Here is a 17,536-nt window from a genome sequence, read left to right as displayed (position 1 = left end):
CACTGAGCAGAAATAGGTTGAGTAAAGTAAGGTAACAAATATAGTCTTCAAAATTCATTTATTAAAAACTTCTACAAAAAATTTATACTGGATTCAGTGCTCTATAATAATTCTTCAGAAATTTTAGAACGTTCTTTCCATTTTTATAAATAACATTCAACAGAAATAACACATTTAGTATTGGAGAAAACACTAATACAATACAATTTCTGTATAAAATACATATACATTAATCAATTTTGGATTCATTTAACATTACTTCATATATCTTTTTCGAAAATTCAGTCTGAAATGTATATAATTCAAGATGACACATTATATTGAACATAGAAAAAGTCAAGAAATAAATTGTCAATTCAATTGTACTATGAGTATCAGCATAAACTAATACTGATAAATTTAATACTTAAAATCTTCTGTATATTTTATGGCCAAAGTCAAACAAACAAAAAAATATATTCCGAAAATTAAAACATGAACTTTGGTCTTGTGATCAACACCCAATCTCAATAAATATGCCAAAAAACAAAATTACAAACATATTTGTACAACAGTTTGAACCTATACAGAAAGTTTCCTTGTACAAAGTGCTTGTTAATCAACTGAAAAATAAATAAAAATATCACATAACCATTTACATAACAAAAAAAACCTCATTCATCAACCCTCAAATTCTTGATACAAGTTGAGACAGTCTCTACATCATTTCCAACCTTGATACTCCCCAGATCGATTTGACTCTGACCCTCACTAATAATACTCTCAAGAGACTTCGCTTTCTTCAACTGATTCATCTCTTCAGCACTATCAATACAATCATCAATCACACTCTTGATAAAGCTGGCAGCCTCGGTTGGACCAGAATCACCATTTTCAGACTTGGTACGGTGCCTCTGCTTGAGTGCACTATAAGGTTTGTAGCGGACATGTGGGGTAGCTGGTCTGACCTTGAAGCCAAAGGACATGTTGCTCACATATCTGGTTTTGAGACTGAGCATACTCAGGAACCTCTTATTGTGAATTTCTTGTAGGTACTCCTCCCTAGATTTGGTCCTAGTTGCCAGCATGCCCAGTTCATTCAGCCCTGTGTCCAGCTCATTCAAGACTGGCCTTTGTATCTAAAATTAATTTGAGGTTAATTTTCGTCAGGATACTAGGTACTTAACGAGTTTTTGGAGCTTTGTTTATGTAATTTGACATTTAGTTTTCTATTTTAGTCAGGTGTTGCTTAACCTAAGGTATTGTCGCCGATAACAGAAGAAATGAGGAATACAATGTCACAAATGGTGGCAGCAATGGTTTAAGTTTCATAACAATACTTACCTCTACATCTAAATCATCACATTGCATTTTTATTTCGTTAATTGTTGTTATAATTGTTCAAATGTTTACATGGATAAATTGAAAGTTCAGTTCACTGGATATGTCAAAATATCAAAACAAGTATGAGAAGGAGACACAAATAGACACGCTTGAATAAGATAAAACGAGATAGACGGTTAAGCCAAGTACACACAGACCAACTGACGAAAGTCAGGCTCAACAGCTGCTGACCCAAATCCAATATACTTTTAAATTTAACTAAAATTATCCTGCAATCAATTATCATACATTTTTAAATGCGGTATGATTATTGTGATGTATTAAAGTAATTTTCTCATTCAACAAATTTCTTATCTATCGCAAATGTGCAATATTCCTTATAATACTTGATATTTTGCTAAATATTTATGCCTGTACTGGATTAATAAATAAATTAAGAACATAGACACGGGACTAAAAAATAATAAAAAAGTTCCTATTCATTAATATCCTATCGGTTTGTGTTTTAAAGTTACAGATTTTTCAAGTTTTCAATCACCAGTTTGGGTTTTCTATTAATGTGTGGGCAGGTATAATCGAACTGAACACTTTATTAGATGATGTCCCATTGATTATTGTTAAAAGAATGTGATATATGTATGACGACACGCCAGCTCATTTTTCTTAAAAGCCAAGAGCAACAAGATTTGATAATAGGGGGTTTGGTGGGTGGATCTATACCATAGCAAGCTCGTAGTCCCAATCTTAATCCACTCGATGTTTCATTCTGGGGCTTTATGAAAAATGAAATAAATGGTGAAGAGCAAATATGGAACTGAATTATGGAGTCTGCTGATAGATTTCGTAATAAGTTGAATATATTTCAAAGATGCCGTCAATCATTAACACGAAGATTGGAAATGTGTATTCAAGAACCCGGTCACCAATTTGAACATCCTGTAACTTGAAAACAAAACGCGATCGGACATTAGAATATAGGAACTTTGTATTATTTTTTGATCTACCGCGTGGTGCAATGCATTGTAATTTGTTGTCACCCTGTATAAGACATCATCAATTTCATTTTTATTACACTTTTTTCATTTTTGTTTAGTTGGAATTGAATGATTTATCAGGCCCCTAAACAAAACGCTTTTTGTACATTTATTTGTATTTATTAACAAAATCTTCCTTCATTAAGTCACAAATAAGAATTGACATCCGTATGTCAGTTTGATTTATGATTTTATTTGTATCAATCGTGTAAATTCGGTATTAAATCATGACCGAAATATTGAGCAACTGGATCCAGAATCGATTGGGCATAATTATAAACACAGAGGAGAAGACGCTCGTCTCCCACATCCGAGATGGCACCCTCATCACGAATATTCTGCTCAACTACATGCTCATAACCGACGAAGAAGCTAATCTCGTTCTTCAGGCGCCGAAGGATGAGGACAGTATCGTCAAATCTTTTCAAACATACATCAGATTGTGGCTAAAGAAGATCAACATTCTTCTTACCGACGTTCAAATTGACCGCATTCTCCGCGGCAAAAACTATGAGTCTGTTCACCTGCTGTATGAAATTTACCTAGAGCTTAAAGACTTAAGCTTCATGAACATCTGTACGCAAAACAGGCTCCGGGAACGTTTCAGAGATGAATCTATAAGATTTCATGTGACACCAGTTCCTGAAAGCGACTTGGACAATTTCAAACTCGAAAACCATCCCTCGACTAAAATGCTCGAGGAGAATTACGATGTCATTCACTGGCACAAGGATCGTTTGGACATTATATTACAAAAGTGTCGCGACGCCAGAGAAACATATTTCAATATAATGCGTAAAAATTGCAAGATATCAGTAGTAGAGGAATTGATTCGTTTACCTGAAAGCGACAAAGAACTAAAATGTGATGATGAAGTTCAATCCTTGCATGAAGCATATTGCGAATTAATTAAACAGGCTGAACACTCGAAGGATATTAAGATTTTATCCAAAGACCTTAACAGAGCTCGGAAAATGATGCAAAAGTACACTGATCAGCGATTAAAAACAAATTTGGAAAACGCTGAAAAAGAGGTGCAACAATCGAATATTGCAAAACAAGTGACCGAAGATCTAATGAATTTAATCCGCGACCAAGATGATAAAATGATCAATCAAAGACTATTAGAACAATCATATTACGAGAAGCAAATGGTAAAAACCCTTGCCGATGTAAAAATGCAAAAAGATATGATCATTAATAATAAAAGAATAGTTACTGAGCTCCTTCAAGATAAACGTGATAAACATTTCATAGACAACTTAATGATGATTAGTAAAAACAAGGATGAGAAGAAACTCGAGTATTATATAGAAAAAGAACGCCTCGTAAATCTGCACCGGAGAATTTACGCAGAAAGACAACGACTGAAAGCCGAGAGAACTTTCAACATGTGTTTGGATGCTGTGAGTGACATGGCAGAAATAGCTATGGATTGGGCAGATTATAAACAGAAATATGAAAAAGAACCTACAAGGAGAACTGTGGATAGCTGGAAGGGTTTATTTGTAAAAGGTGGCTTAAATTTCGGTGAAACTGATGTGGAGCTACAAAAAAAGATCATAAGAAGGTGTGGTGAGGACGAGGATGAAGAGGAATATGAGCTGATTATTGGTGAATTGGAGAAGCAAGACCTAATGGATGATCGAGATTTCGAAAACTATATGGAATTTATTTATCCATTTGATGTTGATCATGCGTATTCCGGAAATGAAGAAACGATGTATCACTTAGAATGTGGCGAAAATGTGTTGGGCTATATAATTTACAGACTTTTAACTGCGAAATATCCAAAACCGACTTTCCGGAAGGCTAATTTGTCAAAGTGTAAAGTTGCAGCGTGTATTAATGGACTTCCAGATAATACCACATTGCCAATATTGCAAAAGCTATTATCACTAAGGAAAATACTTGTGGTAGAAATGAAAGATGTGGTCAATTTTTGTCTCGAAGCATACAAGAAAGAAACAACTGAAGATTATCCTGATAAAGTTCTAATAGAAGAAACCAATAAAACAATGGATAAAAAGAAAGGTAAGAAGGATAAGGGGAAGAAAAAAGGAGAAAAAAAACCAAATAAAAAGGATAAAAAAAAAGATAAGTCATCATCAGGAAGCGAAATAGATTTGCCAAGATTTCAAGAAAAACTTGTTCAAACACCAATAATCTACCCAGGGGAAGAAATTAAATTAAGTATGCAGGCAGACTTAGGAAAAATTGCTCACGAACAAATGAGCTTGGGAAATCACTTGCCAGACTTTTGTCTGGTAGAAATGTTGATGGTTTATTTGGAATTGCAAAAAGACTTCGAAGGATTCGCTCTAATAAATTATCCAGTAACATATCAACAAGCTGCATTGTTGGAAGAAAGTTTGTCTGGAGTTCCCGTTCCACCCTTGGAAATTGATGAGGAAAAAATGTTAGAAGAAGATAATTTTTATAATTTAGGTAACATATTAAAATATTATGATTTACGATGTAATATAATATTATAGGTGACTTCGAGAAACGAATTCCAAATATCAAGAAAGATCCTTTTGAGGATATACGTACCAGTAAATTACTAAAAAATCCTTTGAAACCAGTAATTGACCCTTTATATGACACCTTTTTTACCGCTTACATTAGAATTAATTATATACAACCAAACGATGACGGTGAACTAGAAATTCCTCCAATATTTGATATTTTGGAGGACAATCCTGATCCATTAGAGAAATTCTACGCTGACTTAGGTTGCAATTATCAAATGTACTATAGAAACTTTGATTTGAATACTATTAAGTATTTGGGTAAATTGATCATTGGGGAGTACACAATACCTCCTAAAAAATCAATTGAATTATTTGGAGATACAGTAACTTATATAGAAGCAGAATATGCATCTGGGAAGGGGGCAAAGGGGTCAATAAAAGGCAAGAAAAAAGATAAACCAAAAGATAAAAAGAAAAAAGGCGATTCTAAATCTGATAAAAAGAGCAAAGGTAAGACAACAGGATTTCACTCCTCAGTTTTTTTTACATAAATATTTTATGGATTGCAGACAAATCTAGCAAAAGCTCAAGTAAAGATAAAAAAGAGAAAAAAGAGAAGAAAGAAAAAAAGGGCAAAAAAGGTAAAAAGGGAGAAGAAGACAAAGTTGTAATAGTTCACGAAGACAAAGTAACCCAAGCTCCTGAAGAAAGCGAAGAAGAACCTTCAGAAGAGCCTAAACCGGAACCAAGACCTGGAGAAACAGGTACAAACATAACTCTGTTCAACAATAATCACATCTGAATAATTTTTATAGACTGGGAATATGTCGATTTGGGATTACCCACAGAACTGGCTGTTTGTTTGGCAACACTTTGGGAAACCGCAGAGAAAATTTACGTGGTGGATTTCAAACAGTTGTTTTATCTGAAAAGAATTGTTATTGATGCTGTGGTGCCGTACTGTGACTTTTGCCGGAAACATATGTATGAGATTGTAACTAGACCAGACAACAAACAACAATACGTTCACGACTTTCAAAGAGTACCACGTTGTCTTTTGTTGGATCTTTTGCTGATATTATTTTTTCAGACTTACAACGAATTCGATAATGATTTTAGAAGTGATGACGAGTTCAAAATGGAGATGCATATGCGAATTACCGAGATGAAAGAGGCTTTATTTGATATATGTGATAATATCATGCTTGACTCTGAAAAAGAACGACAGAGGATGATTTCAGAAAACTGGACGTCAAGACAACTTATTGAAATGTATAACATTGTAACTAATTTCATTCAGTTAGAGCTCGATCGTTGTGTGGACACCATGCAGGTCGTCAACGATTATTATACATGTCTTGTAACAAAGATGCCATCGGATTTACTATTACCAAAAATCATAATAGTTAAATTAACAGAAACAAACCATGAGGAAATTGTTGCCAGATTGGATGAAGAAATTATGGAAGGTATGAGGCGATTTGATGCTGAATTCGATGACTCTAGGATAGAGACCATGTTAAATGTTCTATTGGACAACAGTGTTAATTTTGTCACCACCACACTGAATCTAGCTAAAGGTGTGATGGAGAAGGTAAAAGAAATTTTTAAACCTAAGAAGGGAGGTAAGGAAAAAACTCCAAGGAAGCAGCCAACAAAAAAAGGCGCACCAGGTAATGTTTAAATATATAATTCGTTTTTTACTATATGTTATTACAGATACCACGAACATTTTAAAACTGTTTGAACCAGAACAAATAGCAATAGACAACCATGCAAAAATTAGCGATGAATGGGAAACAGCTCTTGATGGAGAATTCACCAGAGTAAAGATCAGATTAGATGTCTTAAAAGTGGAGGCGTTATCCCAAATTCAAAATATTTTCTTAACGGTGCAGCAAGTATTTCACACGATATATTCCGAAATTAAGGAAAGATACCAGAAGGAAATCGAAGCCGTGGAAACAATCTGTCAAATTCTGCAAAGAGCGATAGAAATGGAAATTCCATTACAGCAACAACTAAATCTTTCAGGAGATACTCTTTTAATCAAGAACCTGAAATTATTCCCAGACCCAATAATAATTCCTGAACCACCAAAAGAAGTCGATGTAGAGTATGTGTTCACGGCAGGTCAGTTAAACAAGCTGGTTGACATATTGTTTGATTTGGCACCTTCTGGATACATCATAGAGCAATCGTTTAAGTATTTGCTGCAGGATATCATTAGTTATTCACCCGAAGATGGTACTTCTCTGGCGCCACCCAAATGGTGTAATCTTCAACCAAGGGATATAGATTTTATACTGGCGGAACAATTTGATCCAATATCTTATATAGATTGGAAAAGTTTCATTCTAATTCATTCCATGATCAGATTTCCCAACATAGAAGAAATTATGCTTCTCCGACAAGAGTTCCGTAGTCACGATCCTGATGCTTTAGAATATGTAACAGATTATCAATACAAATCTATCAGGTTTTGGTATGAAAATTGTGAACAAACTAGCGCACTAAGAACTATAGAGTTAAAGAAGATATTCTTCAGAATGTATAAAATCAAGGGTGACTATTTTAATTACACGGCCTTCCTTTTGGATCTTTGCAGGGACAGTTCTGCAGTGATGGGTTTCGCCAAAGCATTATCGGTTAGTCTGGGCAAAATCATTTGTTGGAGTAAACCTATTGGTGAGAAGTTTGTGGAGATCGTCAGGGAAGACAGAAGAGCTCATGAAGAAATGAAAAATTTGAAAGAAATGGAAATGGAAACGGAAAATATGGATGAACAAATGCCAGAGTGTGAGAGTCTGATCATCGAAGACTATCATTCAACTGACACACTTAGTGGTGTGGATATAGATTTTGTTCCAAACAGTACTTTACCACTAGCTGATCATATTGAGGATTATATTAATCAAACGTACGGAACTGGAATGTTTGAAGAAGATTCATCGCACTTTTCGAATGTAGAAATTGGATTTCAGGATAAGGGTGTTCCTAATTTAGCTTACTTTTTACCATTTGAACTTTTGCTTACAACTCTTGCAATGACTGTTACTTGGCATTTGTCTGTGGTGGATGTCAATGATAAGAGTTTAAAGGAACGCATAGAGGAGATTTATGAAAGATGCAAAACTGAAGAGTTTAATGATAAAGTGTTATGTCATCAGTTTTTGTTGGATCCAGAATTTCTTGAAATAATTTCAGGCATGAAGAAATTTTTGTGTCATAATCCTATTTGTATTATCCAAAGTTTGATATAAATGCGGCAAATAAAATTACATTTATTTGTAAAAATCGTTTAATTTATATCACATTGTTTTAATTTTACATTTTTTATAGGTTTGGTACTTAATAATAAATAAGCGAATATGGGGAATATAAGTATTTAAAGTTTGAACAAACGAACAAACCGAAACGATGAACAATGAGTCGAATGCAATAAATTATTTTATCTAACTAAAAATATCATCAAAACTCCCTCAACACACCATAATTTGTCTTAATTTCAATAAATTAACATATTTCATGATAATATTTACTAATTTCATTACTGTGTTCTTCACAGCCAAAATAATAAATTGATTTAGGCCTACGTATCTATTATACTTGGTATTTATTAGATTACATGATATTTTATTGTTAAGAAAACTTTTAGTTGGTACTTGTTTTGGCACCTATTCTATTCTAAAATCTCACTCTGAAAGTTTTACAAGGTTCGTCAAATGATTTTCCATAATCTATCTAATAAAATTTAATCTATCTAAACTCTATGACTAGATCTTTCATATGATGATCATTTTTAAAAAATATAAGGAACACAAAATCAATAAGTACAGAAACCACATTAAAATTTAAAGAATTCAAACGTGGTTTCTGATTTTGACAAATGACGATACGATTATGCTTGTGCACTATTTCTTTTGCGCGCCTATAAAAATAACTCTAAAATTGTTCAACAAACAACAAATAAACGCAGACGAAAAACGCCTGCATTAAATCACAAAGGAACTGATCTGAACGGAATGAATGAATTAAAACAACTGACAAATATTACTGTTCCCACACGTCACAGAGCATCACCTGTGAGGAGCCTCGATCGAAACCAAAATCCACGTGTATAATAACTTCTCTTTCGCCTGCACCACATTGTACTTCAAACTATTTAAGCCGTCTTTATCGAATCGTGTTTGTCCCTGTTTGAGTACGTCGTATCTATAACACACATTTTTTTGTTTATCGAAAATTTGGCCATATTGTATAAGTACCTGTTTGGGCTTGGTTTGTCTTTTTTATGAGTTAGCATGGTGTATCTGGCAATGGTCAATGGATATCTGGAAATGAACAAGTGATGGTAACGGATACGGTTGGACATATCGTCGTCTTCGCCGCCCCAACCCCAAAACGAATTGGAAAAGCCATTCAGTAGCTTGAAGTGTTTAGTACTGATCGCCGAAACGCCTCCAAATATCGCCGGATAGGGTAAACGATAATTGAAGACGTCCACCGCCACGCTCATGTGTCTCGGTTGTTCCGGACACGAATACAGATTTCTAGAATTAAACAATGTTAGTTAAAATCTATGATACATTATGTAATTGACTAGATAAAAATTTAATAGATAACTTTCCACAACAAGAACTCAACCTAATCCTACAATAATTATATTATCAAATCAATAATATATTATCAAATCAACTATCAATGACATATATATTACCTATCATCTTCCGGTAACAAATCGATATCATGGAATATGAAACAGTCAAAATCCCTCCTCTTAACAGCCTCCACATACCCGATGTTCATCAACATTGCCCTATTGAACGACCCATTTCCGTCCTGCTCGATGATAAAAATGGTGTAATCCAACTGTTGACGTCGCAGAAATGGATGCATGTGTTGCAGGAACAATAGCAAATGCTCCCCGCGATTTCTAAACGGTATAACTATGGCAACCTTAGCTGTGACCTTACAATCCGGTTGCCAGTGACCGCCCGGTTGCAACCATCTAAACTGTTGTTCCAACTGAACAACTGTAGGAACTGGCGACCTGACTATAGGTACTCTGCCCACTGCAACCAAAACTGGCTATTTTTCATCCAATAACAATTTTATAATTCTTACCGAGACTTGACGTGACGTCAGGACAATAGGGCGAAATAGTGGTGAAAACCCTCACGTCTAAGACTGTGGAGTTGGTCGTATCGACGGGAGCAGTGTATTCGAACAATCCGGTGAGGTTAGCGTTTTCAATGACGGCGACGGGTGGATTTGTGACGACGTAGCTGAGCTCCATGGCCGGACCTTTCGTTGTGCTGGCGTTCGAGTATTGGTACTGCTTGTGCTTCCACAGCATCTTGTGTTGGAGAGGGCCGTGCATTTGGTCCACATCTCTGATCTCCTCATGTAACCTGAAGAAAATTATTGGGGTAATCGTATAACAAGTACTAATAGTGATTATCTACTTAGTGGTGTTGAAAAATAACGGTGGCTTGTTGTTGTCGATGACGGCGCCGAAGAAGTTGGCGAGTATGAAGAAGACAAGCACCAATATGAAGACACCCTTGTACCACTTGCAGTGGGCGCCGTTCAAGCACCAGGTGGGCATCACACCGCCCACCTACCTATCGTCAGTTTTCATTCGCATTCCGTCCAAATGTACAGAACTGCAAAAGAGAACGTTTATTGACAGATTGTTGATTAGGCCAGACATTGAACTGTTCATTCTCGTTCACCTTCAGATAATAGGTGCACTGGACTTTCTAAAGGTCGATATTTAATTGTCCGCGTGTTGTTGGCACGACACTTGGAATTGTCTGGTAGTGGACAAATAAATGAATATGAATAGTTAAAAATTAAATTAAAATTAAGTTGAATTATTGGCTGATCACTTTGATATCAATTACTCTCGATGCACGATAAACTACTACTGAAATGTGGTAGTTGCCATTAAACGAATTAATAAAAATTAATTTACAAGATAATATTAGAGATACGTATATGAATACTAACGTTACGAAGAACGAAAGTTTAAATTGCACAATACGAAATTGCATAGAAAGTGAAACCATCGTCACATTCAATTTCGACTAGTGAGTGTTCTTTGACCGACGTAATGAGAAATTAACTAGTCGTATTGTTTGTGTTTAGGAAAAAAAAACGCCGACTAGACCCGAAATGGGTCTTTTGTGTTTGCGCCTTTCATTATTTAACAGTCCATTAGCAAGGCAGCATTTTTCTGCGCGGCCCACTTTTTTCCTCAACCGTTGAAAAAAAGGCGAATTTCCACGCCCGTTCCGGGAGATAAGAGCCCGGACGAATTGAGCCGTTATTACTCGATGTTGTGCACAAAACTTCGACCCGAGAAACTTTGATTTACATTTGAGGGAACGTTTTTACGGGAGCGTTCAACTTTTCGGCTGCAATGCGGCAGGAAGTTTACGGACGGCTCCATCACATCGAAATTGTTCTAATTGCCAGCTCGTATACTCCGGTTTTAATTTCAATTTCTAAGTCTGTGACCGTGCCGAAATCAATTGTTAATTACGAGGGGTGTATTAATTATTTTATCGCTTGCCAATACCAAAATCTATCGGCAATCTTGGACGTTCCATTTGGGGAAATGGAGTGGCAATTTTTTGGACAACATATTATTTACAATCGTCTCGTTTTTTAATGATTATCTAATCTAAACTTGTTTAAATTAAATACTTACAAGCAATATTTAAAAGTGTTTTAATTTATTTCCGTGTATGTATGTCGTATTATCACCTCAAAATTAATATATAAATAAATACGACAATAATGACATTAATGACATCTATCTCTTAAAAAGTTAATATTACTAGTAGTATAACAACGAGTTTTCTAAACGATATGCACATTTAAAGACGAAATTTCACCGTACAATCGATAATCACATGCAACCGAAGCAAAACACTGCGAAAATCAATCGAATCTGCATAAAAATAATGAGGAACCTCCGGACAAAAAATCGCCATTAATGAAAGTAGCCGTCACGTGCCGCATGTGACTATTAAAAACGGAACGATGGAAAAAAGCGTGTATAACGAGACATGCGATTTTCGTTCGGGGCGTTTTTCTTCTTTCAAGGCGACGCGTCGCGACGATAAGTCATGACGTCCTTAAGAATTTCGGAGTTTGTGGCACATCGAAATCGAATTTCCGCGGTTTTCAGAAGATTTCAACTAAAAACATCCCCCACTGGACTAACTGATAAACAGTGATCTATATTCGCACATTTAAAAACATCATAAACAATGTACCCGGATTCGAATACGCACGTAAACAACGGGCTTATGTAAGATTTTAGCCGAGATGTCTACATATCCATTTATCTTTGTCCTGCGGATTTTCCCGGATACGAGTTCGAGCATCTGGAAACGTGGGGGTAAAAGGCGGGCGGCAAAGGAGGTTTTGTTAAAACGAGATCCTTTCAGGAAGACTTAATCGTGTTTGAATCGAAATAGTGGTATTGATTAAATTGTTTAGGCTTGAATTGTGTCAATTATGTTATAATATGGCTATTTTTAAACGGTTTCAGTTATGTAGTGTAATTTGAGTAATGGGAGTCACGTTAAGTGCATGAAAAAGCCATAACAGATTGACATATTACCGGATATGTGAACCTGTTCAAATGTGCAATAAATAATATCAGATTTCATAATAATTTAAGCCGAAGCTAAAATTATTTATCGGGTTGATATAACGCAAGTTAAATTACAGTTTTTATTACGTTCAAATGATTAAAATTGTTTATTTTGTCTCGGCCACATACAACAACCTTACGTACATTTAGCCTTCTTTTATTTAGTTACTAGTAGCATACCCATTGATTTAGTAGCTTTTCAATATAATCGTTCGAAATTTCTTTTGAGTGATTTTGAACTTCTTCCTAGAGTTCATTTATATTTGACAGTCTTTTTGCATGGATTTTCCGATCAATTTCTTCTTAAAGATTTTCCATTGGATTGAGGTTTGGGTTTTGTGCTGGCCAAGGCATGACACGTACTCCTTGAGAAGCGAACCATTCTTTAACTAACTTAGAAGTGTGTTTCGGATCGTTGTCGTGCTGGAAGGTTCACCTTAAACTCATGTTACCTTCGGCAAATGGAAGCATATGATTCTACAGAATGTCACGATAAACAAAACGATCAATTATTCCGTCTAACTTAACCAGAGGACCCATGCCAAACCCAGAAAAACATCCTCAAACCATAACACCTCCTCCAACATGTTTCACAGTGAGAATAGTGTACTTGTATAATACCTTTCATTCATTGGTCCTCTCACCTATGAAATGCAATCAGATTTGAATAATTGGAACCGACTTTCATCGGAAAACAAAATTGTTTTCCATCTGTCCAGATCACATGTTCTCTTGCAGTCTATAGAAATGAAGTGTCTTTGCTAGTTTTCTACCAAAGAGACCAGCTTCTTTTAGTCTTCGTTTTATGATACTCACCAACACACTGAGTTCGTTTAGTTTTTGGTTTATGCGGGATGCGCTAATAAAAGTGTCGCGAACAACAAAACATTTTTGTTTTCCTGTCCACAGCTATGTTAGTATTGCGTTTTCTACTAATTTTCGGAACTCCTTTCAGTGTAGTCCTGTTAAAATTGGAAATCGTCTTCGAAATGGTTTTCACCATTCCGGAACTTTTGTATAATTTATTGTTTAATTTGTATTGATAAATGGTCACTTCTAGGCATTTTTAGCTTTAAGGAACGATGTCGAACACATATCAATTTTAAAATTTAAGTTTGGTTGCCTTACTTATAAACCCTTTCCCAAATAAAATGTATAAAAACTCTGTAAAAAAGATATTTGTATATAAATTGAGGTACGAAATGTTTAGGAACTTATTAATTATAAAATTAATTTAAACTGAAAAGAATTTTTCTATTATAAAATGATTGTTTTTTAATTTATTGCTCTACATATGAGCGATAGTGTATGTTTAATGTATATGCTTATCGAAATAAATAAAATATTTTATTCTTTAACCATTATGTTTAACTCCCAAATGTTTAGTAAACATTTTCGTTCAATATAGCCAAATCAAATAAATAAAGTACTATTTTAAATTCATGCAAAACAATATTACAAATAATAAAAAAATAAAAGTATAATGTAAAATCGTTTTCGTTTCTTACTGACAATACCATATGTTACGTAAAACAATAATTTAACTTGAATAGTCTAAATATTATCAGAGTTTTATCATGTGTAAGATAAGAGTCGCATATTCCTCTGCCTAAATTACGAAAAAATGTCTAGAAGTTTGTTAGTTTATCTTATAAATCGATTATCACGGAAAATATAATAATTAATATATATAATTTAATTTAATTTTTATGTTGCAAAAATATTATGTAGTAGTAATAGTAATTTATATATATATATATATATATATATATATATACTGTATTATTACTAATACTGAATTAATTTCTGTAATAGACCGATCTATTAAAGTAATTGATCTGCCGTTCGTGAAGTCAAGTAAGTTCAATAATGAAAATTTGTTCTGAGTAACTAAATAAAAATGGCGACAGTATTTATAGGATCAAGTTTAAATTATTAATTAGCCCGATAATGATATTTTTAGTCTCAGTTTAATTTTGTTAATAAAATAGTGCCAACAGCTAATTACAGATGTGACCAGATTTCATCGGTTTAACCGAGTTCGAGAAATCTATAAGATTATTATATTAGAACAAATAATCTACTGTGTGTGAGAATATTGTTAAGATAAACTAAATTGTTTGTGGCTAAGTTAAACTTCTTGTTTACTTTGCATGTTTGCCGAGGAATTCCATGCTTCCATTTAACAAACAAATTCAAAAACACAAATTAATTAAATTTCATCGTGGAGTTATTAAATTTGTTTATCTAATCTAGAATTAATTATACAATTACTGTACAGGAGGCTTATGTCTAATTTTTATCAACGTTTGCTTTATCTACTTAGTTATCTGAATATATTTAACGCAGTTATTAATCTAATAAAAACTTAATGACATATTTTTAGACATTTTTAAGATTTAATTCATATTTTATGTCAGATATTTAATTTAAAGCCAACATTTTATTGACCCCCCTTTCAACAATTTGTTAAATTAAATGAATATCAATAAATTATTCAAATATACTTTTCTTAAATTATTTTTTAGTTTTACTGTACTGTAATTTGATAATACTGATAAAATCTGATTGAAACTCATTTAAATAAGTATAAGACACATATATTGATTTGAAGTACAAAATAAAACATAAAATAAATATAAAATTACTTTTATAAATTTCGTGTGTTAAATGTTTAAAAAATCAATTTTTTACTTTCCTTCCTGCTGATATAATTCTTATAATTTTAAATGTTGTTTGTTAATATACTTATTAACTTGGCCAATTAACGATTTATAAACATTATCACATTTAATCTGAATAAATTTAAATAAACACACTCTTGAACATATCTCATATCCAGTTCAGTTAATCACGAAACGCATGCAAACTTCAATAAAAATCAACATTAACAACACACAGATACGAAGTGTGAAGAGAATCGGTCTTACCGTTTTCTGTGCAGCGCCGTTTGACCCGGCACACGTTATCGATGCACTGCAGGGATGATAGTCAGCTTCCCGTCGCCCCAATGCATTTGTCCCGGGATTAAATGGGTTTGCCGATGTCCCGCACTCAACAACTAACACGGGAGACGCGCCGAACGCACCAGGTACGAGACTTAGGATGGTTCGGTGGGTTTTGGATTCGTGAACGCGGTTGGGAGCGAGGACAAAGCCGCCAGATGAGAGAGAGAAGGGTGGTGGGTGATCAGGGACGGGCTGGCTCCGATTCGGGACGTAAGGTGTTTCATTTTTCGAACGTTTTAATTCGTCTGCTATAGAAAAGATAAATGTTTCATTTACATATACACTTAACTTTTTCGTCTACGGCACTCATCAGATATGAGATATGATAATAATTTTTACAACACAGTTCAATGTCATATTAAATTACTTAAGTGTCACTTACTATAAATAATATCACATTATCTTGTGATTAATACACCTTCATCTGAAAACGATAATAATTTTCAAGGAGCACGAGAACATTTTCCTAAAGTTATTCAACCAACATTACAGTAGTTATTTGTAGTTATGCATCCCGGAATACATACAGTTAAATTTTCGTGCATTAAATGAAATTTTGCGAGACCCCGTAGACAGACACTGCGCGATTTCATTGCGGATCATGCGCGCTATTTCGTGATACAACCCCCGGATTCATCCAGTGTCGCGTTCCGGGGAAAAAGGTGAATGGCTCTCTCTTTGTCCATCCATCGATATGGACCCAGCTGTTACGAGCGCTGGTCCGTACTCGAGTATTTTGTTATCCGTTTTATCTGTGATGTCTTCTGTTCCAATATTTATACATCTACACATTAACAATTCTTTACTAAAATTAATTAAATTCGAATCAAGGGCATATAAAAATTTTACAATATTCACAATTTAATTCATTATTTCATGTGAAAAACTAAATGATGTTAAAAAGAAAGAATGAAAAAACATTTAAAGGAGAAATAGTATGGGACAAAATACTAAAACATGAGTCCGTAAATGGATGGTTATATGTTTATAAATCAATATTATTAACAATTCTTTAATAAGATTAATTAAATTTGAATTAAAGGTATATAAAAATTTTACAATATTCGCAATTTAATTCATTATTTCATATGAAAAACTAAATGATGTTAAAAAGAAAAAATGGAAAACATGAGTCTGCAAATGGATAGTTATAAAGATATAGAAGAATATGCATTTTTATAAAATCTTTTTTAATTTGTGAAACGAAAGTCTTACTTTATCCGTATCCTGCCCTACAAGTACACACCTTAAATACAGATGATCATCAAGCATGATTAGTTGTTTGACGCTGCTTTCTTTATATACCGATTGGAAAACCTTTGGTCCTACTTGATTTTGAAAAAAATAGCATGCATGACATAGACGATAAAAGATTCTCATTACGAAGCAAATTTGCAGATTTTTTACTGTCGCTGTCGTGCATGATCTCTCTCAAAATTCAGTCGGATCCATCGGTTCGATTGGCATATGATGGAAACTCTAGTTTACTTAAGTGTAGATAGCAACACTTAAACGAAGCGTACTAATTCCTACTAGATTAACATTCTCCGCACACACGTCTCCGATTTTTGTTCTATCCGGACTAGAATTTGTTTTCTTCTTCTTTTAACCAATAAGGCAGCTTCACTGGAAATGGAGTTAATTTTTTCATTTAGAATACCAATTCAAGGATGGAATGTTATTCAATAAACATTTGGATGGGATTTGTAGGATTTTTCGGTTTTTTTACCATACCGATTAACAGGTGCTGATAATAAAAATAAATATCATTTCTGGATGATATTCCTTTCGACTAAAGGCAACAAATGTAGTTACGGCCATGGACACCAACTCGATTACTGTTAAAAAGCATTTATTATTTCTCAAAATAACCTCGAGGAGCTGCAGCTACTAATTGATCAAAAATGTCTAGAAATTGTTTTGTTAGAAATTTTTTTCTTTAAACATAATAAATGTAATTCTAAAACAATGTATAAAAAAATCGTTCATACCACCGAAACCATTTGCGACCGTTTTTTATCCATA

The 17,536-nt window shown here is 34.0% G+C and overlaps 3 protein-coding genes across 3 annotated transcripts; 1 reads left to right on the top strand and 2 right to left on the bottom strand.

Moving 5' to 3' along the window:
• Positions 1 to 41: 41 nt before the first annotated feature.
• On the bottom strand, positions 42 to 1,477 carry LOC109608901 (uncharacterized). Its single transcript, XM_020025458.2, has 2 exons — positions 1,324 to 1,477; positions 42 to 1,118 (listed from the first exon to the last, which is right to left on the bottom strand). The coding sequence occupies exons 1-2, from the start codon at positions 1,348 to 1,350 to the stop codon at positions 654 to 656; spliced, it is 492 nt and encodes a 163-aa protein (XP_019881017.1). The 5' UTR covers positions 1,351 to 1,477; the 3' UTR covers positions 42 to 653.
• A 1,736-nt stretch (positions 1,478 to 3,213) lies between these two features.
• On the top strand, positions 3,214 to 8,455 carry LOC109606409 (sperm flagellar protein 2). Its single transcript, XM_049970571.1, has 6 exons — positions 3,214 to 4,805; positions 4,853 to 5,341; positions 5,401 to 5,595; positions 5,647 to 5,873; positions 5,922 to 6,504; positions 6,551 to 8,455. Exons 1-6 carry the CDS (start codon positions 3,332 to 3,334, stop codon positions 8,092 to 8,094), a joined length of 4,512 nt encoding a protein of 1,503 aa, XP_049826528.1. The 5' UTR covers positions 3,214 to 3,331; the 3' UTR covers positions 8,095 to 8,455.
• LOC109608366 (beta-1,4-N-acetylgalactosaminyltransferase bre-4) lies at positions 8,447 to 15,670 on the bottom strand. Its single transcript, XM_020024794.2, has 6 exons — positions 15,434 to 15,670; positions 10,300 to 10,500; positions 9,959 to 10,245; positions 9,552 to 9,906; positions 9,100 to 9,384; positions 8,447 to 9,046 (listed from the first exon to the last, which is right to left on the bottom strand). The coding sequence occupies exons 2-6, from the start codon at positions 10,440 to 10,442 to the stop codon at positions 8,911 to 8,913; spliced, it is 1,206 nt and encodes a 401-aa protein (XP_019880353.2). The 5' UTR covers positions 10,443 to 10,500; positions 15,434 to 15,670; the 3' UTR covers positions 8,447 to 8,910.
• Between the last annotated feature and the right edge of the window lie 1,866 nt (positions 15,671 to 17,536).

This window comes from Aethina tumida, chromosome 1, assembly GCF_024364675.1.
Source record: "Aethina tumida isolate Nest 87 chromosome 1, icAetTumi1.1, whole genome shotgun sequence".
In the NCBI taxonomy this organism is placed as follows: Eukaryota; Metazoa; Arthropoda; class Insecta; order Coleoptera; family Nitidulidae; genus Aethina; species Aethina tumida.
This window is presented reverse-complemented; position numbering and strand designations above follow the sequence as displayed.

Coding starts and splice junctions, on each gene's coding strand:
- LOC109606409 (XM_049970571.1), top strand. CDS start 3,332: ATGATGCAAAAGTACACTGATCAGCGATTAAAAACAAATTTGGAAAAC. Junction 5,874..5,921: donor ACGTTCACGACTTTCAAAGA/GTACCACGTTGT, acceptor TTATTTTTTCAG/ACTTACAACGAATTCGATAA. Junction 6,505..6,550: donor AACAAAAAAAGGCGCACCAG/GTAATGTTTAAA, acceptor ATGTTATTACAG/ATACCACGAACATTTTAAAA.
- LOC109608901 (XM_020025458.2), bottom strand. CDS start 1,350: ATGCAATGTGATGATTTAGATGTAGAG. Junction 1,119..1,323: donor GTGATGATTTAGATGTAGAG/GTAAGTATTGTT, acceptor AATTAATTTTAG/ATACAAAGGCCAGTCTTGAA.
- LOC109608366 (XM_020024794.2), bottom strand. CDS start 10,442: ATGCCCACCTGGTGCTTGAACGGCGCCCACTGCAAGTGGTACAAGGGT. Junction 10,246..10,299: donor TTATTTTTCAACACCACTAA/GTAGATAATCAC, acceptor AATTTTCTTCAG/GTTACATGAGGAGATCAGAG. Junction 9,385..9,551: donor TTGTTACCGGAAGATGATAG/GTAATATATATG, acceptor GTTTAATTCTAG/AAATCTGTATTCGTGTCCGG.